Here is a 27,879-nt window from a genome sequence, read left to right as displayed (position 1 = left end):
CTGCAGCAATCAGAATGCATCGCTTTCCAATCATTTCGTTAAGCTGAACTGCATTGGTTGGTGGAGGAATTACATTTAATTACTAGTTTATCAACATAAGATGTGTCTGACATTTGCGATGACACTGTCAGCTGTACAAAAATCACTTATCTGTGAAGTCAATTAAGGATGTGATATAGTGTTTATAGTGGAGATTCAAAAACTGAAATGCTTGGTTGATTTGGATCCTGTTTTGTGGCGTCAGACATCTATTTTTTCACAGCTACACACTAAATTTTGTTACCAAAGTCAAAAGCTTTGAGTTCGTTCAAAAATAAAATTCAATTCAGGCATCGTATTTAGTAAACCCTCCTTTGGGGACAATAGACTTTGTGAGAACTTAATAAATACCAACAGCTTTGTCCTTTCAAACTCTCAAACACCGAAGGTGGCCATGTTGTTGTAGAGACACCACCTTAAGAGGACAACCTGGGTTCAAGCCACAGGCTGCATTAAAAAAGTGGACATAGTGTCCAAGTCCGAAAGGGAAGCCAGCGCAGAGGTACCTGGATTCCTTTTAATAACCAGCAGGGGGCAACTCCACTGGCTGCAGAAAGAAGTTCAAGTAGTCGATGAGTAAATGTCCCCTAGTTCTCACTTGATTTATCACTTCAGTTAACAGTTTCATAAGAGTATGTGGTCTCAAATTTGAAATCTTCCTTTATGCAGCATGATGTTGACTTAATTAATTATGGTTCCCTATAGACTAAATTAGACAATATAGCAGAGTTAGCTCTAGGGTGTGGCTACCTTGTGATGGACCAGTCAATCAGATTATAGAGACACAACATTGTATATCCATGTCACTGTGTGAGCTACATTTAAATAATTGGACACTTCATTTTATTCATTTAATCCCCAAGAAGACAAGACTAACCGGTATTCTCTTATGCCCAAAAACTCAAAACTCTGTGTCTGTTAGTTTCAAACACAATTTTATTTAGTAAATATGACAATGAATACAGTGTTAAAAAGTCATAAAATACAGTATTTTAGGGACAAAAGATGGTGAGGTAAGATTAAGCAGGGCCCATTACTATTAATCAAAAAGATCAAAAACCAGTATTTGGATCCAGTATGCATATGCAGCAAAAAAGTAAAAACAGTGAAAAAGTCTTATCAAGGTGTCGGAATTTAGAATAACCACTAGAGGAATGCGACTAAGTACCATTTACTCAAGTACTGCACTTAAATAAAATTTGTTCCTTACTTCAGCATTTGAATTTTCTGTATATAAAAAAATATATGAACTATCACTATGTTCTTTAACATAGTAAGGAATCCATAAATTTCTGGCTTGTGCTTTGTGGGTCATGTATGATCGCACGAGGTTAAAATACTACATTTTATTGGGAATATAGTTTGGGTTGGACCAATACTTGCAGCACTTAGCGTGGAGCTCTTGCGAGCACAACAGCAGAGGTTTCTTTGGCAAGAATCCCACTTTTAGGCACACTGGTTCGTACACAGGTGCCTCCAGGCTGCCTGACAGTCATCACCGTGTCCAATTAATGCCACAGCACAACCCTCCGAGAAAGTTAACGGGGTGGAACCAAAGAGGAACCCTTTGCATGCAGTTACGCGTGGATACCCCTTTAAAAGACTCACCATGTTGCCATCACATGCTTCAGCACAGAAGTGGGATGAGGATATTCTTCTTGTTGTTGTTATGTAAAACACATTTGTTTCTTTTACAGTCTGTAATTTTTTAAACAGCACTGGGGGAAGACTTTTGCTGAGGATTTCTTCACTTTGTGTGGCAGGAGTAGAAGGGGGACAGCCCACCCCCGTCAGTCAGCGCTGCAGTCATGTTGTGCTGCTAGTTGTTCAGTAGCAATACACCGACTGGTGCGCAAACTGAAAGCTGCGTACAGTGTTAATGCCAAGTGACGGATATAAGCAACGCGTGTGTGTGTGTGCGGGATCTTCAGCAGCAACACTCAAGGTTTACAGCCGTGTTGGCGTCGGAGGAGTGGATGGGATAGGAAATAAAAAAACATCCTGAACAAACCCTGCTCTTCTCGGAAAGGAGTGTTACCTCCGCTTGAGAGAAGAGAGTTGTTTGCTCCGTCTCTTCTCTCCTCTCGTCGGCTTTTTAAAAAGGAGTTCTCTCTCTCTGGGTGGAGTGACGGAACATCGGCGACATTCGTGTTTATTTCCTCTACTTGAGAGCTGCATCGGTTAATCAGCCGGACGAGGCGGACTTGTCTTACCTAGCCATTTGGAAAACAAGGTGCCCTGCCTGGCTCCTCACACCATTGAAAATCAGACGAGATAGTGCCTGCCACACGGAGCTACGGTACGGTAAGTAGCGACTGCTCCACGTTATCTTTTTCTCATTGAGCTTTCTTTCTTTTTTATTCAGGCAGAGCAGGGGGTGCATGACCAGCCTCGCGCTTTGTGTATGCTTTTTTAGTCGTGTCTGGAAGACGTTGCAGAGGCAGATAATGGCCATGATGATGAAGGAGATTCCCAGGGAGTGGTACTCAGTCGGACTGGCCGTGCAATGTGTATTATCATAGCCGCCCTCCTCCTCCTCCTCCTTCTCCACCAGCCACCAGACACCAAAGTGTAATACCAAACCTATAATAGTGCTTTGTCCACGGGATCGGCTGACACAAGGTCAGTGATAAGGGGCAGAAGCCTATTAGCTCACTAATATTAGGATTGGCTGGATGGATGCGCTATGTGTTCACCTGGACATCGGTGCTCTTCTGTGTGTGTGTGTGTGTGCGTGCGTGCATGCGTGTGCGCGCACGCGTGAGGTCTCAACAAACTTTATGGTACATGCAGCTGTGGCATTTCTCGGGGATATATAGTTTTTTTCCTCTGTGGCTCACGTTGGGCCTTTAACTGGCTACTTTAGGTTGAGTGAAAATAAAACAAATCAGCCACTGTAACCTGAGAGAGAAGAGATCACAGCCTTTGTGTTGCTCTGCGCAGGTAAATGAAGAGGCTTCACAAATGCCAACGCAGTTAGCCCACATCACGGTTAGCCAATTAGCCCAGGTCATAAAAGCCAATGAGCTCATAACAGATGATGCTGGTATGACATCACAGAGAAACCACCCCAGGCCTGGCTTGTCAGTGAGTGGTCCTCAGCACAGGCGCTGCTGGGAGGTGAACGGGAAAAAGTGGCAACCAAATGGCATTACTGAGTCAAGAATTCAAAAGGGAGACCTTTCATCAGTTCTCTTTTAGCCAGATTATAATTAAGCATAACTACACATCGGACCAGCCAGGAAAATCTTTTAAAATGGCGTGATTGTATGCCTCCAAACCCTATACTTTTGATTTTACTCTCTAGTTTAACACTGTATCTTGATTATACAATAGCTAGATGTGCCCTTTCAATACGTGCAGTTATAATATTGTGATTGTTCCTCGCACACCCAGCTTTAAATATTTGATCAGCAGTGGTGGAAGAACAACAGTGTGAAATACTGCATTGCAAGTTTACTACCTCAGTAAAAGTACAAATGTTTCAGCTGCAAAATGTTTTTAAAGTATCACTCTTTTTGCAGAAGAATAGCCAATGTGAAAGATAAATTCAATTAGTAGATTGTGAGTATGGACGTATTAATGCGTAAGTAGCATTTTACTGTTGTGGCTGGTTAAGGTGGAGCTAGATGTGGTATACAGTTAGATAGCTGAGTGGTTCCCAACCCAGGGGTCTGGCTTCTCCAAAGGGTCACAAAATAAATGTGAGAGGTCATGACCTGATTGATGAGGTAGGAATGAAGAAAAACATTATACAAATTGCCGTTCATTTTCTGGACTTTGGACTCAATCTTTGGCTTGATGTGAAACAAATTGGTTGGCTTTGTGCTATCTGATGCGCACGCACCAGTAAGAGCAGCTGCAGCTGTAAATTCTTCATGTCTAATAAAGAGCTGACTCTCCAAGAAAATGTAAATGGAGAGCAAATCTGTTTGAAATATGTGTCAGTGTGACTGAAAAAGCTTTTTTTTCTCAAGTTCAGTGAACTTAACTACGTTTTCAAAACTCGTGATGACTTTCAGCTAATTAATCAGTTAAGTTCAATGAACTCGCATTTGCGTGGCAGCAGGGAATCTTAACGTTTTTCAAGTTGAACAAATGTAACATGATTTATGGTGTAATGTATAGGGAAGTACTAAATAAAATCTTTCTCTCTGAAATGTAACAGAGTAGATGTATAAAATGGACTATAATGGAAATACTCAAGTGTGAGGTTCTTGTAGTGTACTACAGTATCTGAGTAGACACTTACCGCCATTATTGATAAATTATAAAACTAAACAATAAAATGTTAGGGGAGGTTAGATTTTAGTTTAGGCCTTGTTCTGTCTATGTTTTAATATTTACTATTAATAAAAGGCACCTTCCTCTGTTCACACTATGAGAAACAAGTCACTTTTTTTCCTGCTTCTTTTCTGGGCTGCCATGAGACTATCTCACAGTGTGAATGCAAAAGCTGATCTGCCAGGCCGTTCTCTGACACACAAGTTTATTGCAGTTGAACTTCAGGAGACCTACACTTCACCACGCAGCACATCTTTACCACTTTCCCTCCCTTCAACAGACCGCACCCCACCTCACTAAACCATCATAAATGTCGTAAAACTTAATATACAAGTGTTTTAATGACTCACACCTAGACCCGTCATTAAATCGCCATGCAGACCTAATAACTGAGCCATCACTGTAAAGGGAATCCACTGTGAATTATCAATGGATCTCAGCCAGCATACTGATCTGATGCTTAAATCATCAATGAAGTACAGTACAGCCACTAGGATCGTTTTTGGATTAGTGGTGTATTTTGTATGTGAAGACACACTGCTTATGTTTATTTTCACTCGTTTTATCATCTGTGTTAATCATTTACAATAGTTTGGTCTTAATTATACATCACACAGTGTCCCACCTCTGTGTTGATAAGATGCATTTCTACAAGTGCAACACCACAGAGATCAGAGTATAAACTGAGCATTTCTGTTTGAGGCTACGTCATACTTCAACTCAACGATTCAAGGAACTTTTATTGTCATACCAGCTCACATTTACATGTTTATGGTACGAAATTAGGACTCAGATCCCATAATAAGTAGAATATGAAAATATAAAAATATGAAACGAAAAGTTGAATAAAATAGAAATATAAGCTAAATAAAAATAAAATATATAAGCTGAATACAAATAGAATATAAAAAAATATAAAATTAACATTTAAATAAAGAACCTGGTTTTAGCATGTGCAGCATAAATATGCATGTGCAAGTATGTGTAAGTATGAGGTAGTCCAGGAAAGTAATCCGTTATATTGCACTTGTGGTATTGCACTTGTAGGATAAAGTGTCTGTAGTGCAGGTCTGTGTTGTCGGGGGTGTAAGGTGGGGGGTCTACAGAGCATGGCTAGACTTCAGCAGTCTGACAGCTTCAGGGAAGAAGCTGTTTCTGAGCCTGGTGGTCTCGCTCTGGATGCTCCTCAGCCGCCTGCCTGAGGGGAGGGGTTGGAAAACTCCACTATTTTTAAGAGGGAAATATTGTACTTATTACTGATTTACATCTATCTGACAACTATAAATACTAGTTACATTTCAGAAAATATTTTACACTGAAAAAACTACTTGTGATATGCTTATAAAATACAATACTGAACTGCGTACAGAAAAGCAGTATCTATCTGGGGCCCCCGTTACAAGTTTCAAATGGATGAGCTGTCAGCACTTCCACCAGAGAGACATTTCCCCTTCAAACTTCTCAAATAAGGCAATTTAAATAACTTTTTGAAGCCCAGGGAAGTAAGCTTATCACAAAAAGGAAAGATTAGAGAAATAATAATCGTGAAAATAGACAAAGACCATATCTTTGATCTTCTTTCCTTTTCCATTCATCATCTCACGGCCCTCCAGAGTTGAAAATCTATCCACAACAAGTAAATACAATAGTAACATGCTGCTTATTTGGACGTTGATATTAACAATCTACTAATGTAACACTTTATCAGTCACAGGGGCAAAGTACTTTTCATACTTGGAGTACATTTTGCTGATGATACTTTGAATGCAAGACTTTTGCTTGTAATTATATATTTTTGCATACTTACTACTTTTACTTTAAAGTTCTAAGTACTTCTTCCACTACGGCATTTAGGTGTAATGAACTGTGTTGTATTGTTTAGCTGATACTGAGCAAAACTATGCACTGAATTAAGCCTTTTATTGTATGATAATGTATGATAAAGCCCACTGCTGCTGTACACTTCTACTAATCATTTACAAACTTGCCTTTTTCCAGTACTTTCAGTACCACAGAGATATGCAGCACGACTCCATTTGGTCTGAAATCTCTATGTATATTCTCTCTGTAAATTATTATCACGCGTGTATCATGTAGTAGTATCATGGTGATACACAGCATGTGTGACTTCATAATTAACCTATGGTGACACTTTAAGTCAGGAAGCTCTGCTGTGATCGCATTGACTTTCATTTCCCTGCCACACTTTTTGTCCACAGTCACTCGCATTCTTTCATGTGTGTTTTCAGTTTGAAGCTGCCAATGAGATGTTGAACAACCGAATGAAGAATATTAGTTGATCTGGAAGCGCGATGCAGCCAGCCCTCAGATACACGTATGAATGTGTCGAGCGAGGTTTGACAGTCCACGTGCATTGCTTTCTATGATGAGTCCATGTCTGTGGCAGTCACCGCTTCTCTTTGTAAGAAAGTTTTTCATAAACACAAAATTAAAGTGAATTATCACAAGTGTTTATAATACAACACAACATAAATGTATCCCAAAAGGTTTGGACACACTAATACGTATACTTGATGTTGAAAGTAGGGTTGTAACAGCAGCAGTTTTGTCTCTGACTTAAAAAAACATGTTCAAGTGAATTAATGAATGATTGAACTAAAACCCTTAACTTTAAAGTGATGCTTCCCACAAAGTCTGTCATTTGAGCATTAAACATTCAACTCCAGAAGATATGAAAGGTGGCTGGAAAATATTGTAGTTGCTTTCTTCACAGAGAACAAAGATTGTTATTATAATTGATTCAGGCCTGAGTTTTAAAAATTCTTCTAAAAAGTTTCCAACACTCCCTACAGTGCAATTATTTCATCCAAACAGTTGTGCTGTATTTTTTCCCAGCAGTTATTTATTCTATAAAAACCTCCAGGCATCGAGGTGAGGTTTAACACCTGATTACGTTCATGTTCACCTCTCTTTATTTCCTCTAAGTGTGTGATGGTAAACAGATCAGATTTGCTCAGTTGTGCAGCATTTTGTAGAGCGATTCCTCTGACTTTTTTTTTGTCAAAGATAATGTTTATTTTTGTTCATTCTCCAAAATCCTTTTTTTTAACATTTAACTATTTCAGTAAATCAAGGAATATACTGGCAGCTACTGTGTAGTTGACAGTCAGTGACATTTAGGCAACTAAATATACTTGGTTTGTTGGTTTGGATTCAGGGAAATATCATCAACATGGTTTAGGCTGCATTCATTGACAAATGTTGTTGTTGTCATTGTTGTCGTGCACCTGGGGCCAGTAGAACCAGCTGAAAACATAACACGTTATAATAAAATTGTAACATCTTAGCAGACACGGAACAACATTGGGCTGCATTGATGTGACGAACAGGAAAATATCCTTTTATTTTGACATGACATGATTCATATGGTGGTGGCCAGCTAATTAGCTCTTTTAGCTGTGTTGTATATGTGTGTAATTCATTAACAGGTGAAATAAGATGCAAAGAAACAATGCACAGCTCTTTGTGTGTGTTTATTTAGGCAAAACTATCTGTGATGGAGGCTTTGCAGCCATTTTTCCACAGTTTCTTCTTCCCTGATTTACCCCTGACTGGAAACTACAACTTGGAGGCTGATGTGGCCTGGGCTGTTTGTAGGTGCAGTCTTAAGGACGTGACACAAGTGATGCATTTGCATTGAGCAGGAGTTGTGTGTCTGTTTTGGTCTCCATCAGCTCCTGATGGAAACATCTGGCTGCGTAGTGGTTAAATATTCAGTATGTTCACCAGCTAATTTTGTCTGCTGTTTTGGCACTGGACAGGTTGCATTTGATTAACTGCCTGTATAAAACATGATCAGTTGCTGGTCTGGGGCGTGAACCATGACGCCTGTTGTCTCAAGCTGAACACATTACCTCCACACTCTTATCTAAGACCACAATTTCTGGCACCGTTGCTGAGTATTAGCACTGGACTGTGCTATCGTGCATCGTGCGCTGCAGAATCATTCAGCATGAACACGATGCCTGTGGATTCTGGGAATATGACTGTGAAAAACACACCGAACCAAAGGATGCGCAGTACAGGATTTGATACGAGACGTCACTGTGAACGTTTCCATACTTTCTTTCTGTACTTTCTTAGGCGAGAGGAAGTGATTGTTTCTTACTAAGAAGATTTGGGGTTGAGTTTGATTTCAAATAAAAGAAACATTTCTCTGTTATTCAGTGCTTTTCACCCCTGTGAACTATTCAAGACCAGCCAGGTTATTTCTCAGGTTTACAGCTTTGGCAGAGATGTGACTCTCACATCCACAGGTGTAGGTTAAAGAAATTTAATATCTTTTTCCTAAAACAAATAAGTGTTTAGATTTTAAGCTGACAATAGAACTGATTGGATCAACATCCCTACAAAGTGGAGGTATTGATTATTTGACATCACACAATGTGACAATCACACAAGTTGCTTTCCCGCAGCACAAAAAAAAGGTGCACCTTGTGGAAGAGTTTGGATTGATGTAATAACTGTGTATTCAAGTCTCTCATTGAGCTAAGTGTATAATTCAGCTCTTTCAGCTTTTCAGACTTTCACTGCAATTTCTTGCCATTAAAATAGTCTGGGGCTTGGTTTAGGTAGCAAAGTGGCTGCTTTCATTGATGGCAGGTTTTGATTCGTTCAGATTGCATAACCTCTGACAAAAAAAAAAAGCATTTTAAACCTTTGTGGAGTCTGTGTGCAAAAAAAAGAAAAGAAAAGAAAACACACACACACAAGCAAATGCAATTTACAAGCCAGGTGCAATTAAAAGTGATAAAGCTCCTTTTTTTCATGCGATAACTGAGGGTTTGAAAGTGGTCAGGCTGGTGGTGATTTGATGTTTTCATCGAGAGTTTGTCTACTGGGCGGTGATGCTCCGGTGGCAGATTGTGTGTAAGAGGTGTTTAGGATGGGTAAACTGTAGTTTGCTAAAGTCTCAAGCTACACAACCTTCCCGTCCTGTGACCCACATGTCCACACTGCTACTGACTCTTCTTAGTCTGTCCAAGACATGTATTTTATGTTGAAGTACTAGGATTACTTAGAACTGGCACCTTGTTGAAAAACTAGTTTAATGTGTTGGTCTGGTTTCCAACCTCAGCTAGTAATTGGGAATTTAATAAGAAAATGAACATACTAGGCTATGTGACCAGTATTTAATAAAAAGGATGAAGGTTTTTTGTTTGTTTGTTTTGTTTTTTAGATGGGCTACGCAGCAGTTCAGGGTGACAGAGCTGAGTTTGAGCTGGGTTTACTTTCCATTGCATCCCATAACTAACCGAAACTTTGTGACATGGGAAGCGTTTAAAGACCACGTATCTCACGTGTACCGCACGGGGCAATGTTTTTAACGTTTAAATAGCTCACTTCGTGTTCACCTTTCACATGAGTCTCTCCTGACGTTTTTTAAACAGTCTGGTGGCTGGCTGCTCGCCTTTTGGTCACGACAGATGACAGGGTGAGGCTGTCTGCCGTCGTAGTTGGGGGGGTGGGGGGTCAGTAACATCCATCGCCCATGATGTAGAGCCGTGTGTTAAATGTACTGGACGCAAGTTACCTCGAATACTGCAAATATTTAGTTTCTCAGCCTCCCCCCTCAATAAACAGCTGTTTGTCCGTCATTGGAGGACGCGGGTGTCAAGCGAGCCTTGTCCGTATGGCAATTGGTTCAGATGAAGTTTTCTGTAAATCGGTGGAAGCCCAACCAGGAAGAGCACACACACACACACACACACACACACACACACACACACACACACAAACACACACTCGCAGGCAGCGCCACCGACCGTCCTCTCTCCACTCCTCCCCAGCTCTCCCAGTTTACGGAGCTCTGCCATCGCACCAGTCCGGCGTCCTTCTCTCCCCCTCCCCTCCCCGCCCGCCTCCCCTCCCCTCCTCTCTCTCGCTCTCTCGCTCTCTTTACCCCGCAGATTTGTTCGACGGTTCCCCGGCTGGCAGGAGGAAGCGCGTCGGCGACTCGTAAGTTATCACCTCTTCGGTTTCTTTTTTTTTCCTGGTTGCTATTTCGCCACGAATGTTTGAAGTTGTTCCGACTGCCCAGCCGTCCAAAGACGAGCGCAGAACCCATTTTTCGCTTCGTGCACCAGAAGCGATACACAGGGCTGCTGCTACGTGCCATATCCTCCCAGGTCTCAACTAAGGACTGTGATCAGAACAGCCGCCGTGTCGGTAACGAGCAATCCGGTTAGAAAATGTGATCAGGAGTGGTGGCTGCCCATTATTTTTTTGCTTGGTGTGTATGTGTATTCGGGTAGCCCCCCTTCCTGCCCTCTCCAGCCCATATTTAGAGCCTGGGTGGCTACTTCAGATGGGCAAGCTACGTCGTGCTGTACTGGATCCCATCCTACTGTATCCCTCGGCCAGTGTATGTGTATAAATGTACATATTAACGCATGTAGTATAAATGTATCTCGGTGTGCGCGTATGCAAAGCTTCCTCGTCATCTCAGCGGTTGATCTTGGCGAATCAAGCTCAAGGCTGCGGTCGCAAGTCTTGGAAGAAAACAAACAACAAAACAGTGACCAAATGTTTCAAATTCTTCGTAGTCTTTTATCTCTTCTTGATAAACCTCAACATGCCAGCGCCTCGCGTTGTGGCTGCCTGTCACCAGCTGTGACATGGAAAATGTAGAATAAGAGCCCTGTCAATCCGATCCGTTAGGGCCACGTTACCCAGCTGGTGATTCATTTTTGATGTGTTTTTTTTTTTTTTGCCGGTGTTCTGGCTCTACCTGTAAAGTTGGAAGGAGAAACCTCTGAATGAGGTATTAATTAGAGATGTAATGTTGGCCGATGAGTGCTTTGTGATTGTAGCATGCACAGCTAGTGTTGCCAGTGTTACTGGAGCATTGATAGAGTTGCCAGGTGTGTTGCATGTGTCTTATTAGTTGGGTAATGTGTTGATTTATGAGGCCTTTTTGGCTTGTGACACCTTAAAAGGATACTAATTCTGTATCTGACAGATTATTGTACATTATGGTGTTAGGGTGGACCTGAGTTGGGAGCATTTCCAGTAAAAACCTGATTTGTCCTTCTCTGAGTTTAAATACTTGAGGAGGTATTAGTCATTTCACAAGAAAAATCAACAAATTGGGGACTGTGTGAAAATTATTAGAGAGGGAAGGTGGGGTACAAAAGACTCGGGTGTGGATTTTTCTCAATAATATTTGCTCAAGGCAGAGTGGTCTTTATTAGTGAGGAGATCTTGAGATGTTTCAACCTTTTTTTCATGTCTCTCATACAATTCAAAAGTCCATTAACACAGCGCACGTGCCCAGTTCACTCATTTATTGGTGGTTATGGATCTAATTATTCAGCAGCTCTTTATTCAAGCTTAGAGCAGGTGTATTTTCACTTTATTGTCATGTATTCCATAAATATATTTTTTTAACATACAAAGAGGAAAGTATTGCACTTATTTTATAAGTAAGGGAGGAGGCGTACAAAGATAAGGTTAATTATGATGCGGAGAGGCCTTTGTGTAAAATAACATATGATTCAGACCATGTCCACACCCCACTCACTTTCTCACAGACTTTTAGATAGAGGGGAAAAAAATAACCCCCTTATTTAGGATCTATAAGCAGTATATAAACAACGACTAAATGGTTTATAACACACCGCAGTGTAGTTGTAAACAGATATAGGAACTTTTTTTAAAAGCTCATGAATGTCTTTGTAAACAACTGTGTATAAACATGCATCAGTGGTTTATAAACAGCTAATGAATGCTTGATAACACAGTGCAACAATTCTAACAATAAACCATCCTGTCTTCACTACATTTAGAACTAGTTTAAAACCTGCTGAACATGTATATGTATGTGTATTTACACACACATTCTTTACACAGTTTAAAACACCAACCTACCAAAGGATTTGCAGCTTGAAAAGACAGCTGTGAGTGAAGTTATTCAGTAAAATAATTCACACATGTATTTAAGTCTAATGAAGACATGTGATCATACTGATTATATGTATTCAATCACAGCTATGTTTCATTGGTTATCAAACAGTCACTACCTTATGAATGTTGGCCGTTAACACTTAACAACCTCCTTACATCAGTTTACAACTAAACCATTTATTAATTGTTTGTATGCTGTTTCCACATGTTGAGTTTCTGTAACAGATTTTGTTGTTCTTTTTAATAATCTTTTATTGCTTGATTAGTAGAATTTGGAGGTTGGTGCACCGAACTTGTGGTGCACGAAACCGAATTATTTAAAGTCGATGGTTACTTAAGCTGCATCTTCATTATCTTAGCATACAAAAAGACTGATGGAGTCTATAGGTAGTTATTGAATTGTTTTAGTCTGTAGTAGTGCATTAGATTCTATTGGATTATTATTATTTACACTCACCTGGGCTGCTGTTTCACACACATTGCCTCAAGAGTCTTGGGAAATCTTACACAAGTTTTATTATTGAAAAAAAAAAAAAAAAAAAAACGCTGTGTGCCTGGTGTTTGATGATCTGTTTTCTAACCAATTAGAGGCAGAGCACAGGGTCATTGATCTTCCCGTAAATGTGAGATTACTTCCTGAAGATCACCGCTGTGTTTAAAGAGCCAGATAATACCTCACCCGTTATTCCCTCCTACACGTCTCAGCAATGACACACAACTGCTGGTGGAAAATGGTCTTCATGGTTTCAATTCATGATAAAAGCTCAGTATCAATGTTAATTGCGAGCTATGAGGGAGTTTAAATTAACAGACAAATAGGGACTTTGACTGTTGAGAAAATTTCAATCATTCCTCTGACAGATAGCCTTTTCTTGAATTCAGAGGTAAATATGAAGTAAAACGCCATCTGAATTTTTGGTTTGAAGTGTTTTATTCTGGTATTGAATTTCAGTCGCAGTCAGCAAGGTCACACCGCAAAACGAATTACATCTTGTCTGAGAAGCACAGCCTAGAGGTAACTGTCCTGTGATGAGGCAAAGACGTGGGACACGCAACCTGACGCCATCATTCTTTAACAGGCTCCCATTGGTGTTTTTTTTTTTGTTTCAGTGCGTTAATCCTCTCTCATGTATTTAAATAACAGGTGTTGTCTGAGGTGGAGGACAATCAAGAAACTATATTAAATGCTGTAACATTGTGAAAATGGATTATAATTCTGGGTTTTATGCTTAAATTGTAAGTAATCATGAGATAAACATGCACTGGCCATTGCCAGGATTCGTTCTTGATGTTTCAGTCTTGGACCTCCTTCACGCTGCACAAGCCCAGTCAGACTGGGACAGGCAACATGAAACATGTCTGAAAAATCTTGTTGGGATTTGACTGTAAATGATTTTGGCCCAATGTCAGTCAAGCCAAAATCTTGAATGAGTTCACACTGCAAAGAAATCTGCATCAACCATCAGGCCTCTCAGTGCCTCACACAGCCATGCTAGTCCAAACAGATGCCCTGGCCTCTGAATCTTGAATCACAGCTCTGTACAGTATGAAGTGGAAAATGTTAAAAAAGCTTACTGTGACACTGAACAAATGTATTTTCTGGCGATTAACTGACAGCTGTGTCATTGACATAAAGCTTATTTTGTCAAATGTTTAAAATGTTCAATTCATAGTCAGGTTTTTTCCACCGTTTAACAATGGACATAATCAAATAACATAGAGACATAATCCCAACAGGTGAGCGAGAGAACAAAGACTGGAGGGACAAGAGCTTAAGTAATAGATACTTGAGTGTCGCCTGTTTGGTCACACTTTGGGAGGTGCTACAGAATTTGGCTGAACCAAACTTTCCACACCAAATATACACGCACAAGCTATTTGAGCAGAAAAGGCAGTTTTTTCTATTTTACATGAATGTTTAGATGAGAAAATCACTCATATCGGCATCATGTGCCAGCATGAATCTGTTGTGTACAGTGAAGAAAAATAACTTGCAGAGTGTAGCCTAGTTCCCCTTTTCAGGGGGAAATTCATTAACCGATTATAGCTAATTATGGGAAGTAATGGAGTAGGACAACAGACTCTTGTGAGCTGGGAAAAAACCCTGCATTCAGTTTACAAAGGAAAATTGAATGAAGGAAATTTTGTTGTCGTATTTACTGTAGAGAGATTTGTTCTCCGCATTTTCTACTAAATGTTCAGTTCATAAATGCAGATCTTTACAAGTTTACCCATCTCATTAGGCAGACAATGAATCTTAATGACAATAAGCTCCAGCACAAGTTTACAGCTTTACCTTTTCCCCAAACACAAAAGTCACGGTCTCTTTATGGGTATTATTTAAAGAACAGTTGTTTAAATATATACATGAGTTGTTGTTTATGTTGCAATTTCACAATGAGCTCAAGGAGTATTTTTACAATCAGTCCCAATCTACTTGTTTGTTGTGAATTGCATTTAATTGCTAAATGATTTTACAATGAGCTTAGGGAGTACAGTAAGTTGTGTCACAGCTATGCACAAGATTCCCTTTCTCTACATAATGTGGAGATGTAGCTTTTGACTTTTAGACAGTTAATATGCCTGGTTTAAACAGTTCAGGCTTGACTTGCTTGTTTTATTTGAGTTTTCTTGCTTTTTGAATTTTCTTTTTTAAAATAAACAGACTAAACAATTGGCCTAAACAAGCTGTTATTTGCAAGCTTTATACACATGAGGTGATAAGGCAAAGAGTGCAGTGAATGAATGGCAGAGCTCATCAGTTTCCTCAATGCTGCATAAAGCACACACACACACACATTCACACAAACCCGTTACAATGACAGAATCTCAAACAAGCATTCAATAGCTGGCGCTCACCATGTAATCAAATGAATTCAGCCTGATCACGAAACCATTAAGCTGAATTTACTCATCATTAATCTGTATGTGTTGCATCAGATGTTGTTGTGTGTAAATCTAAACTGAAGGCTTACATAAGACAGCTGATATCTTTGTTGTGCTTGTGCCCGTTTGGCTCTCTTTGCTTTGCATTTTTCATTATGCCAGTACTTAAAAACAGCTTTGTCTAGTTTTAAGTCATGGCAATAAAATACATTTCAAATATTGGGTTAATATATTAAAGATCCCAACCTAGTCCTTAATATACCGTCTACCACTCCCTGAGTGTCTGCCCTGACCATCAGTCCTGTTCTGATTAGCCAGCATGGCCAAAACAATAGTTAGAAAAGTTGCAGAGATAAAATGTTCAACATGTTTAGAGCTGAATTCATCAAAACTCTCCATGAACCAAATTAAAATCTTTGTTTACAAAAGCGTTAACTATAGTGTAGATCAATGGTTGTTCTGCTGTAGATTGTGAACACTGGTACACAGAGAAAGTAGTACAAAGTGTGATTTTTTTTACCACTTGTTGGTACTTATCTTATCTCTAGGCCCAGTGTAGAAGCATGTGATGACTCACGCAAGGCAGAAGAGTTCCCTCAGGCAGAGCGACAGAGGTGCTGAGTTGTGGGACAGCTGCTCTCTTTGGCCACATGGTGGCGCTATGGGGAGCACCTGGCCTGAGCGCTCTCTACGATTTGGGAGGACAAAAAAGATAAGTGAGGTCATCAGACAAAGGAAAGATCCGGCCAAGAAGATGAATGACAAGAGAGGCAGAACAGGAAAGTCAGATCAGAACAGAAAACTGGACCGGAGGCGCGACAAGAAACGCGATAGGAAGTTGTATCCTTTGCGGGGGAGGACTGGGGTATCAGATGGGGAGGGCCTCAGCTGCCATGTCCTCCTTACCCGTTTGGAGGAAAGCGTCCGTGAGAGCTCTGAAGAAAGGCAGCGAAAGGATGCACGCCGACATTTGTCTCTCAAAGCCAAACATAAAAAAGGGAAAGGCAGTAAAAGAAAAGGGGAAAGACCAAAAACTAAATCAAAGTCAAGCAGCCCAAGTCATGGTGAGTGTATTCATGTCCCACAACCTCGCAAGCGCAGATTGGCCTCTCTTAATGCTGAGGCAGTGAACAGTCTACTGCTTGAAAGAGCCACTGACCCCCAGCCAGCAGCCAAACAAGCCCGGAGACAGGAAGAGTCCACGAATGTAGGGATAGCCCTGGATCTAGATCCAGCCAGGAGTGGTGTCTCTGGAGGTCTGAAGGCTTCTCGAGGAAAAATCAGTAAAGCCTCCGCTTCTCACAAATTTCAACTGTGCCAAAGCTCAAACAAGGTCAAAAAGGCCAAAGCCAACCGAGTAGAGAGCAGAGGACTGACTCAAGAGAGTCTGGATGCCCCCGCCCCCAGAAGATTGGCTGGACTGAATGCTGCTGCCCTGCTGAAGTTAACTAGCTCCTCTGCTTCCAGTAAACAGAGGGTAAAGACTGCACCCACAGCTACTATCACATCAGACTGCAAGGCTCCTGCTATGGTCTCAACCCCAAAACAGCACTCCAGTGTCAAGCTCAAACACAAGGGGCGTTCACAAAAGCAGAGAGGGAAGAAGGTCCTCCCCCAGCACAGTGGTTGCACAGCCTGCAAGAAGAAGGCAGATTTTGAGCCCAAAGTGGAGTGGGAGACCGGCAGCTGCACCCATCGGCTGACCAAACCAGGTTACCAGTCACGCAGCATGCTAGGGTACCCACTAAAGCAAGTGAAGGAAGAGCAGCTAGAGACCGAACTGAGCCCATACTACTGCTGTCCACCAGAAGGCTCAGTGGAATACTGCCACCGCTTGGCCTTCTTCCTGGGTCAGCAGCCCTATGGAAAATCAGACGATCGGCCCCTTAACTCAGCCTTGCCCCCTGTGAAACGCGAGTGCCTCGTAACCTCACCGTCCCTGACGCATTCCCACCCGCACACGGCTCTGACTCTCAGCCCTCACCCGTGCCTCTGCACCGCCGATCACTGCTTCTCCAGCTACTACGTTCACATTGCCCATCCGACACACACTGGAACAACGTCAGCAAACCTGGCTTCGCGTACTATGAACTTTACACCCTCCAGTTTATGCCCTAATCGGGTGACTGGGTCCAAGCTGCTAGGTTCACAGATGTCCCACACCCCAGGGCTGACCCACCCCACGTACTGCAACTCAGTGGCTTCACCCTGTTACGGTGATGCCTGCGGGATCAGCGGCTACTCCTTCAGAGCCATGCCTCCTGTCACCAGCAGGGGTTGTTCTTTCAGCACAGGATGCACTGGATGCACACACAGCATCAAAACAGGTGAGTTGAAAAATGGAGAGGGTTCATAATTGATGACAAGTTTCAATTCAGTTCAGTTTAAATTCAATACTTTTTTAAAAAGAACATCATTTTCAGTTCTCGCGTGTTCTGAAAGATAATCAGAGCTGCTCATGATTGCAACCAATCAGCAACAGGTGACGTTCATGCTCGTACACAGCATAGGTGGATAAGAAAGGGAAGAGGGATGAGGGTTAAGGAGCAGTAGGAGCAAGAGAGATGGTAGATCTGGAACATGCTAACGTGTAGTTGCGTTGTTAAGAAGGGGAGATGTTTGAAGGACAACCAAAAATGGGAAAATCAAAAGAATAAAAACTGAAAAATTAAATTTTATAATCCGTCAAAGGCGAGAGAGAGTTGAAAGGCATGAAGGCGAATGCGGAGGTTTCTCGGTCTCTGCTTCACAGATGGGCAACATTAGTGGTGCTAGGTTTCACAGAACCATCGAGTCAGTTTTGTTTTTCCATGGATGTGGGCTTCAGCTTCTGCAGGAGCACTGATAGGAGAGGTGTATGGCAGTCTTTGAATAGATGTTATTATGAAAGAAAACATTATCCCTTTATTTCATACAGAACGAACGTCCTTTGTTGTCTGTGCCTCCAGCTAGTTGTGTGCCCCAACAAGTGTGAACATTTCTGTTTTTTGTTGTTGTTGGTGTGAGCTTTGAAAGTGTCCATAGCTTGAGGCTTTCATCTTAGATATTTCTTGATAAGGACAACAACTGGGTTATACATAGTTTGATTAATAAGATAAAAGAAAAAAATTGTTTTTAACCTGATTTACAGGGGAACCATGCAGTTTGCTCATTCTAAAGTTAATTTTAAAATTAACTTTTAAATGAAAAGTAACTTTTGCTGAACAACAGCAACTCATCCTGCTATCTGACAATTAGCATTAGCTACTGGTCATAACAGACCATCTGGAGCACGTTGAACTGATGAAAAGTGAGTTTTTTTTCGTTTGTGAATTAAACATTTTATCTGTATGCATTATATTGTCTTTCAAAAGTCACATCGTCTGGCTTTATGTGGTTATGTAAGCTTTCTTGCTGTTTTAAGTAAATGTGTTGCTTTCTCCCTTTACTTTTACAGAGGGTTACTCCTCCCCTCAGGGTGATCATAGCCCTTCCCTTCTCGTTCCCCCCTCCCTGCCCATGTCCAGCTGCCCTCTATCCAGTGTGCCCACCTCCACCCAGACTAAACCCCACCTGCTGACCCCCCTGTCGGGGCGAGACCAGCCTCAGGCCAGGTTAAAGTTGGCCAGAGAATGCCCACAGAGCACCAAACCCTCCAATGGCTCCCTGTCCATGGGCCGTACACGGCTGCCCCAGAAACAACCATTGCCCTTGCCAAGCCTCAGCAGCACCAAACAAAAGAGAGTCGGCCGTAGACGTGCCACCAACGGCTGGCGGCCTGTTGGAATTCCCACAGAGAAGGAGGTCTTTATTGCGGTAGGTTATTTCTGAGTGTGCCACCAAGAAGTATAGATTGTCAAGCTTCTTGTCGGGATGTCTTTCTAATGATACTTTTCCTGTATTCTTTTACCTGTTAATACTCTGCTGCTAGAAGCCTGAGTATCCATGCAGCTGCCTTTCAGAAAGAAAAAAAAATCAGCTTTTTGGGTGGAAGAGATAATTGTGTTTTGACCACACAGCTTGGTGTGACAGATTCCTTTTTGTCTTAATAATGAGAATTATGTCTGTCCTTGTCGGTGTGCATGTGTATGTGTCTATCTCAGGGAGAGGATGAGACAGCCCTGCGGCAGTGTTATGAAGGAGTCGAGAGGGATGGTGAAGTGATACGTGTCAGAGACACTGTGCTGCTACGATCAGGCCCCAGGAAAAAATCCCTCCCATATGTTGCCAAGATATCAGCGCTGTGGGAGGACCCCAAAACAGGTAAAGTAGAGGGAGGGAGGGTAATGAATAGATATGGTGGTTTGGGTGCATGGATGGATGAGGGAAGGGACATGTGGCCAAGATTGTTTACTTGTGTCTGTGTCTGCGTGTGTGTCTCAACTTGCTTCCTCAGGAGAGCTGATGATGAGTCTTTTCTGGTACTACCGACCCGAGCACACCCAGGGAGGCCGAGATCCCAGCACACACTGTGAGGTGAGGCGTGAATGGATTGGAGCAACGATTTAATGTTGTCCGATGCTTAAATGGCAGCTTTGCAGGAAAACAGGAACAGCATGATGAAAATCTGTCTGTTCCCTTGAAAAAAAAAAAACAAACAACTGAGGTAAATGAATTGGTGACAGTGCAATTAATGGATGAGTATGTGACATTCAATGAAAAACATTAATTTTGTATGATTATTTTAAGGAACATAGAATTATTTAATTACTACTGTCCATTTATTTTCCACATTGAAGGGATTTTAATACTAGACAGAAATTAAATGAAATACATTATGAGAACGAACCATATGAATAAATACAAAATATATATTATTATAAGGAATTTGTAAAGGAATCTGATATTTTTTTAAAGCTATGCTCAGTATTTAAAAGGTTATTTCATCCAGCTTTTCTTCAAAATTTTATTTTTTCTTTAGGACATAACCACCATGAAACAATTAGAAAATTAACAGTCAGAAATTAACATTTTATTTCTGTTAATCACTGCTTTGTCGTTGCCACTCCCTCTCATCATATGCTGTCGAGCCTGCTCATCCACCGCCGTCCTCTAGAGCTGCAGAGGAACTGCTCATTCTCATTCTGCAAAAGTGAAAATTAATTTGTGTATGTGCTCGATGATTTGGATCCATTCCAAAATTTAATGGGTTCTTCCACAGTCCATGCTACACCCTTCATCCAGTTTCATGAAAATCGGGGCAGTAGTTTTTCCATAATCCTGATGACAAACAGACAGTCAAACTGGACCAAAACCCTGACCTCCTTGGCAGAGGACAAGATAAGAACAATGAACAATTTATTGGATTTTTTCACATTTGATGGTTCAATTATATGTTTAGTTTTCCTCCAATTACCTGTTTTGTAAGGTAATTTATTTATTTAATACTGAACACTTGGGTCAACAAAGGCTTCTTACAGAACATATTGGGGTGTAAAATTTAGTCAGACATAGCCAACATAGTAACTGTACAATACATCCTGGTACTCACAGTCCCACTGCACAAATAACGAAATGTCAAAAAATGCCAGTCAAGAATGAGTCAAGAATGGATCATTCTCTGCTCATTTACTCAAGAACGTGTTGACATTTATTGTTAGTTTTGCCTATATCATGTTTTAGAATCAATTAAAAGTTGTATTGGAAAAGGCTAAAAGATGTGTTTGAATGTGGGATGAAAGATTAATTAATCCAGAGAAGTTCTGTCATTTGCGTCACATACTTACCAGGGCAGTATAATAGCAATGTCTATCAATTATTGATTCATCATTAGAAAGTTATAATGCATAATGAGGTTTTGATGTATGTAAGAAATTGATGTGCAACGAGGTGGTGAACAAATCTGTCGCGCTGTTCACACAGAGAGATTGTCACTGCTGCTGACTTCATTATGTTTCTGTCAGCAGGCCTGAAACCGTTGGTGGTTGGTTAGCTCTTTAGTGGAACCACAATGCCAAAATGATGATATCTCTGCCACCTCTGTGCACAGAGAGTTAGAGAAGAGAGCACTGTTCACTGTCACGGAGCGCACGCAGTAAAACACGACTCATGTTTCTCTGCACAGTGGAGGTCTAGCATGTTCTGACCACGGCACGTTTTTTGTGTGTGTGGTAGAAACACATAAGTGCAGTCCCATTTCACATGAACAATTACTCTGCTCACAGTTGAAAAGTGTCGTATCTTCAGCCTTCAACCAGCACAATAGAACACACTTGTGTCGGTGTGACATTGTACACCCACTGTGGTTTCAGAATGAGATTTTCGCCTCTCGGCATCAGGATGAAAATAGTGTGGCCTGCATAGAAGATAGATGCTACGTTCTCCCACTCGCTCAGTACTGTAGGTAAGTACACACACGCAGTACTGCACTCTTTTCAGAAGGCTTGGAGTAGTTTCTTTTAATTAACACCTCAGGTTCTGAGATATGAGGAAGCATGATTTCCTGACTTGGTTGTCGCGCATCAGTGACACTGCAGCTGTTAATCATTTCTTGGGAACACAAGACCATGAACATTTGCTTAGATATCATTTGCAAATACCTATTTCAAAATTTGTTCCTTATTATTTTCACATTAAGACATTGTAGCATCTAGCATTTTTTTATGATTTGCGCTTGATTTATCTGCAGATAAAAGAGACAAAGTTTCAGAGATTCGCCATTGTTTCTTTTTCCTCTCTCTCTGTGTCTGTCCGGGTAGATTTTGTGCCTTGGTAAAGCGGCGTGCCGAAGGCACCCCACCTGGCAGCGCCAGCATGGTGCCCTGCCGCCCCGACTTCGCCCCCCCTTCCCACCGCTGTGTGCCCACAGACGTCGACCCTGAGCTGGTGTATCTCTGCCGGCACGTCTATGACTTCCGCTATGGACGCATCCTGAAGAACCTGCAGTAGGGGATACAGGGGGTGATGTACCCATGAATGAGTCATAACACGGCAACCCCTTCTGCACAAAGGTGAAGGACTGACCACCCCTGTCTTTTCTGCTGGGGACGCTCATGATCAGAGAAAAGAGGCAATGATCGGGTAGGGCTGGTTTTGGAGAGGGACAGATGAAACAAAACGTGTTGGTGACACATTATGAAGCACAGATCCCTTTAGTTTACCACAGAGGGGTTACAATATGATAAATGAACCCATCTCAGCCAGAGCACCAATATTTCCTGGTTTGGAAGGGAGAATTGATCCATCAGCTTGGAGTTTTTAGCCTCTGCAACACTCTGAGGTTACGAGGAGGCTTGTGTGCTCACCCTTCCCCCTTGTCTGCCATGAATGCTGAACGGCAGACTGAACTGGGCTACTGTCAGGACCACGTTTCCCCCAGAGCATCTTAGCACAACAATCATGTTTGTTTCATTTGTAAGCCAATGGCTCAGGAATGGTCCGGCACTAAGGTGCTTCCCCGGGAACACAAGCCTGCACTGTCAGCTCAGTGTTAACGGTGTTCAAGCAGCCAGGGTGAAGGAGCAGCTAATGGAGAGTGTCGTCTTATTTCTCCTGATTTGAGTTTGTCTCACTTGTGTGTTTGTGTGTGTGAAAGACAGAGTGGAAGAGCCAGTGTTGTCAGTGTGGATAAATGGATAAATGTGGGTATGTGTGATGGTTTTTTAGGAGGCTTTCAGGCAATCAAACCAAACAAGCAGCTTTAGAGGAAGCAGAGCCCCCCCCCCCCCCCCCCCCCGTGTGCCACAGCACACTGACAGATACATTTTCATCTCGTGTGATGCCCAGTGCAAACTAAAATACTGTACCTGATGGGGCTTTGTTACCAAACTCAGCTCTAGAGCAGGGCCTCTTTAACTCTCGGTCAGGACATTAAAATTAACTGTAAAGTAGGCCTCAGTGAATTTCCAAACTGTCTGACCTTTCAGCCACAGTCCTGGCTGGAAGAGGCCTTGTTGTAGAGAGGCTCCTCCAAGGGTCCAATGAGACCGCCTTTACTGAGACGCTCCTCAGCCCTGTGAAGGCTTATCAAAACGAGGGCCATCGCTTATTGTTTTTTGTTTGTTTTTCCTTATATTTTTCACCTTTGCTGTTCCCTGTGACTTGCCTTATGACTTGGGGGTAAAGCCTTAGGCAGCTAGTCTCATCACCACATTCAACAAGGAGGCGGCAGAATGGGTGTACTGTAGTCCCCAAGAAAAAGGATTTTTGTTGCTGATCGACTGGCTGACAGCTATGACATGATCACTGGACAACATGCACTGGTTCAGGGCAGCATCTCTTGAGTCATTTCATAATCAATTAATCATTCTGTCAATAGAAGGTCACAAAATTGTGAAAAATGCCTCTATAATCCTGTTCAGCACCCAAACATTCAGTTTGCTCAGAGCAAATGACTAAAATGATTATCTGATTATGAAAATTATTTCATATATATTTTCAGCCAGTTGACAAATCATTTAATCGACTCGTGGTTGCAGCTCTACATTGGTTAAAGGCACAGTGCACTTCTCATATCGTCGATCTGCTGTGCTCTGGCTGCTTACGTTCGTCCTGAAAAGTCGCAGTGTCTCAGAAATGTCTTTTCTGCCTGTTCTGATTCTACGTCTAAAATTCTTTTCCTCCTCCTCCTCTTACATCTCTTCCCCGTGCCCATGAAGATAAACCAAAGGATGTCACATGAGCCCGAGCCCCCATTCTCTTTGTCGCTCTTCTTCTCCTTGTCAGGACTTCTGCCTTTGTTCCTTTATTGTATTGCACTAATCCATTCCTTAATTACAACAAATGTGTTCAGCTTTTTTTTCTTTGTTCAAGCTACTAATATCTTACTGGGGAGAAAATACTATGTATCACGTGTGTGTGTGTGTGTGTGTGTGTGTGTGTGTGTGTGTGTGTGTTCTATAGGGAAGAAAACAGCAAGGAGGTCATGGCTGCTTTTGTCGGTGCAAACTGTATATTTCTATTCTTTCACCAGTAGAAGAGTTGGCCAGCGTGTTCGTCATGTTACCTGATGCACAACCTGTTGAATCCCATGGAATATATACAGTATATACAGTATATATTACTATAGTCATTCCATTTGATTTTTCAATCAGCTCTGACATACTTATATAAATATACAGTATGTATATGTATGTATCCACACTGTCAATGTGATTAGATTTTAAAAAACGCATCTGGATGACGCGCTGTGTGGAGAAACGTAGCACCATATTAGATGTGTATTCGGGTGGGGGTATTTGTGGGTGGGAATGCATGGGAGGGTGTTTGATACTTAGCTGAGTTGTGGATTTCATACCACACTCATTCATTGCCTTTTAACCTGCAAGTGTTGTACTGTCACTCAGAAATCGATTAGTGTCGGAGTGTGTGTACCTTTTTGAAAACATAAAGAGTACCCGATTGCTTTCCTACGCACCAAAACGCCCTGTTCTTCAACAATGGATAAGCCGTCAGTTTTCAGCACTCTAAAGCCATCTTTGTCTCTATTTGAGCAGCATGACTCAGAGCCCAAAACAATATCAAAACGTGATCATTGGGGATCTTTTTAATTTCTGCTAGCACCCAGATTCTTCAAAGAGGTAAAATATATTCTCCTACTTTGCAATTATTCCTTAGTAAAAATATTTTATTATGTCAATTTCCTAAGATTGCATATGCAATATATTTTTAGACTTACTATTTTTGGAAAATGAACCTAACAAATCAAGAAAAACATTATTTTTATTTTATTTCAAATTAGTTTTAAATCATTGCAACATTAATTGAGGTTTGATCAAATGAAAGAAAGAGGAGAATGAAGGGACTTGATGCCGTCATATGACCAAAGGTTGTAGATAACCGGCAGTGAGAAACTCCCTTCTAGGCGATTTTTAATGAAGTGTACATATCTGAACCCAGGAAGCACCGGGCACTCTTTAAGCAAGCAGACAGCCAATGCACAGTGTAGTATTTTTTGCAAAATCTGTAATAATTATATTTAAAGTAATAAAAAATATTTAAATGGAGTAAACAATACAATATATTAAGATTTCAATTTAACTTATTTGGAAATACTGTGTCTAATTGATTAACTATATCCTGTTTCTTTGTGCTCCAGGATAGAAATTGTTTCTGTTTATTTGTAACTTATAAGTTTAGAAATTAAATGATTGAGTGGCGGTTGTTGACAGCAATGTAAATGTTGTTTAGTTTTTATCATTTAGTTGTAAGGGGGTGGAGACCAGACCAAAGCACACCCTGACTGACCTGGAGGCAGAAGTGGCCATGAATCACAGAAACAGATTTCATCCCATTCCTTTTTGCCCAAGTTGATACTTTCACGTTCTAGATGCATTTTTTAAATTTCATGGATAGTGGAAGTTAAGTCACGACTATGGGGTTTAGTTACTCTTTAAAAAGTCAAATCTGACCTGAGATCTGTGGAAAGAGGCGATTTCTAGTTCCCCTGACTGACCTGACTGACCTTAAGTGTGACGTTTGGGAGAATGTCATGGCAACATGGTCACCTGAGCTTTTATTGATTCGTCCTATTTGGGGAAAGACCGAGATGGTACACCTGAGATTGGACACAACGTCCTCTGGGCTCTAGGTAGAAGATCCCCTCAGGTGCTGATCTGAGACTAATTTCCCTCCTCTAAATTTAACCCAAGATTACAGAGGGTTTTCAGTAAGGGTCAGGAATTAGGGACTGTATGAAAATTACTAGGCAGGGTGGGACAGTGAGAAAAGGGTTGTGTATTTTTAATTTTTGCTTAAGTTAAGGTAGTATGTATTTGTTGGGAGAGTAGATGAGGGTCTAAAATTATTAATATTATGCTGATGTTAGCACTAAAGTCTGTTAGCACTAAAAAAATCACCTGTTTGCCATAAATATGTTATTTTGAGATGAGGAGGGATTTAGATTTAGCTTTCTTCCTGCCCCCAGTAATTTTTATACAGTCCCTTATTTAAGTCATTAAAACTATGACTGTATTTGTCAGTGGGCTGAGAGTAAATTTTAATAAGCAGATTAAATTGAGGATTTGCTGAACAGCTTCTCCCACCATCCAAATCAGCTGGCCAACATCGCCTTTCTCTTAGATGTGCATTGACCATGTCAGGCCCCTAGAGGGCAGGAATCCTTTCTGTGCAGGACAGTCTCATAGCCATATCCCAAAGCTGTTCAGCAGCTTCCTCTCCTTGTCCTCTTTCCTTCCATCCTTATCTTCTTTGGCTGCTGAAAGAACTTCCTAGAAATGGAAATAAAGAATGCTCAGTGAGGAAGTTGCCATGAGTCATCCTCCCAAGTGCTGGGCAGCCCTGCATGGACTAGATTTTTTGTTACTATTCATGTGAATTAAGTTCCAAGCGGCTTTGCATGGACACAGTTTGTTGCCATGACAACGACACAGTGCCAGCACTTGAGAGAAGTCAGTTTCTGCGTTCGTAGGGTGTTCACAGTGACAGGGGACGTACACTGAGTGACCTTCACTGATGCCACACAGGAAGTGTGTTCGCTCCATGAGTCAAAAACACCAAAAGCACCTGACCAACCCATTAGATTCTGCTTTTTGTGTGGTCTGTACTGATGCTTATTGTCACATATATTTTGTTATATTTGGAAAATGGGGGATATATAGTAAAAAGTCTAGATATTTTTGGAGTATAGAAGCAATGTGTGTATCAGATTATTGTCATTTTGTCATGCTCTCTGAAAATCTCTTTGATTTTTTGGAAGAATTATATAACATCCCTACTGATTTAATGTTACGTTGGAAGAATATTTATAAATTTTAAGTCCTTTGTGAAAAATCAGTGTGTGGCTCTTTATTTATTACCTTTAACCCCAGTGTACATACTAACTCTCTGCAGCCATGTTGTTTTGTTTTTTTCTTCTGTGTGACATTGTACTGTGCAAAAAGGAAGCTGTTTTCTCCTCGCGTGATCAATAGGAAGTCTGAGAAGTTCCTCCAGCAGGCAACTGTCTGTGCTGTACGTTCTCCACAGGAGGTCAGTAGTGAGACAGCATGCATAGGTCAGGGTCATACATTACCCTTTTATTTAGACACTAAATGACAAACAGCACACAGTCATCTGTTGATTTTAGTACAGTAGAAGACAGGTTCCAACCCTTTGCTCTCCTTTTCCCGTGTTTTTCCACATGTCAGCAGAGTCTTTGGTCTTTATACCTGTGTAGGCCTCAAGAGTGTTAGGACTGTCACACACACACACACACACACACACGCCACTCCGCAGGACCTTAGTGTTCGTTTCACAGGGGTAACAGCAGCCAGAGCAGACAATTAGTGTCTCATCATAATATAACTGGCTGCACACTGCACACCTCAGAGGCCTCGTCTGCTGTGAGATGATTGGCTGTTTGGTGTACAGGAAACTGTAGTGTAAGTTAAAACCACAGGGTGGGTGAGATTTTGTTGTGTTGGCATTCAGGATCTTGAGCAGTGTGTCTTTACCATAAAACCACTTATATTAATATGTCAGGGTTGTTTTAGACCTTAGACTTTGGTACAAGTTTAAAAATAACTTTTTAACTGACTCTGTCAAAAGCCTTTCAAAAAGGGTACGTTCTAAAGCAATTCTGCTTTCTTACTATGCAACTAGAGAATATGTATTCGATATTTATTCCTTTTTATCCAGGATTCTTGCTTTCACAAAGACCACATGAACAGCTTATCTTCTCAGTGCTAATTTTTTAATGTGTTGTGGTTGTATTTATACTTTAGATTTTCTCTAGCCTGTGTGCCATCAATCCTTGGCTGTCAGTGGGAAATTGGAGGGTTATAGCAGTCAGGTCACAGCACAAACCACAAGATGCTAATATGAGAA

At 41.3% G+C, this 27,879-nt stretch overlaps 1 protein-coding gene across 2 annotated transcripts; it reads left to right on the top strand.

Moving 5' to 3' along the window:
- The first annotated feature begins 1,385 nt into the window (after positions 1 to 1,385).
- Positions 1,386 to 26,844, top strand: LOC124050496 (bromo adjacent homology domain-containing 1 protein-like). Of its 2 annotated transcripts, none has more exons than XM_046373099.1 (7): positions 1,386 to 2,343; positions 15,684 to 17,462; positions 18,572 to 18,930; positions 19,218 to 19,377; positions 19,511 to 19,590; positions 21,366 to 21,457; positions 21,813 to 26,844. In XM_046373099.1, the coding sequence occupies exons 2-7, from the start codon at positions 15,704 to 15,706 to the stop codon at positions 22,000 to 22,002; spliced, it is 2,640 nt and encodes an 879-aa protein (XP_046229055.1). In that variant the 5' UTR covers positions 1,386 to 2,343; positions 15,684 to 15,703; the 3' UTR covers positions 22,003 to 26,844. The 2 variants fall into 2 exon arrangements, with proteins under 2 accessions (XP_046229055.1, XP_046229056.1); XM_046373100.1 differs by lacking the exon at positions 1,386 to 2,343 and adding an exon at positions 10,061 to 10,302.
- The last annotated feature ends 1,035 nt before the right edge of the window (positions 26,845 to 27,879 follow it).

Source organism: Scatophagus argus, chromosome 19 (genome assembly GCF_020382885.2).
Source record: "Scatophagus argus isolate fScaArg1 chromosome 19, fScaArg1.pri, whole genome shotgun sequence".
Lineage (NCBI taxonomy): Eukaryota > Metazoa > Chordata > Actinopteri > Scatophagidae > Scatophagus > Scatophagus argus.
This window is presented reverse-complemented; position numbering and strand designations above follow the sequence as displayed.

Coding starts and splice junctions, on each gene's coding strand:
- LOC124050496 (XM_046373099.1), top strand. CDS start 15,704: ATGACTCACGCAAGGCAGAAGAGTTCCCTCAGGCAGAGCGACAGAGGT. Junction 17,463..18,571: donor CACACACAGCATCAAAACAG/GTGAGTTGAAAA, acceptor TTACTTTTACAG/AGGGTTACTCCTCCCCTCAG. Junction 19,378..19,510: donor GTGGGAGGACCCCAAAACAG/GTAAAGTAGAGG, acceptor TTGCTTCCTCAG/GAGAGCTGATGATGAGTCTT.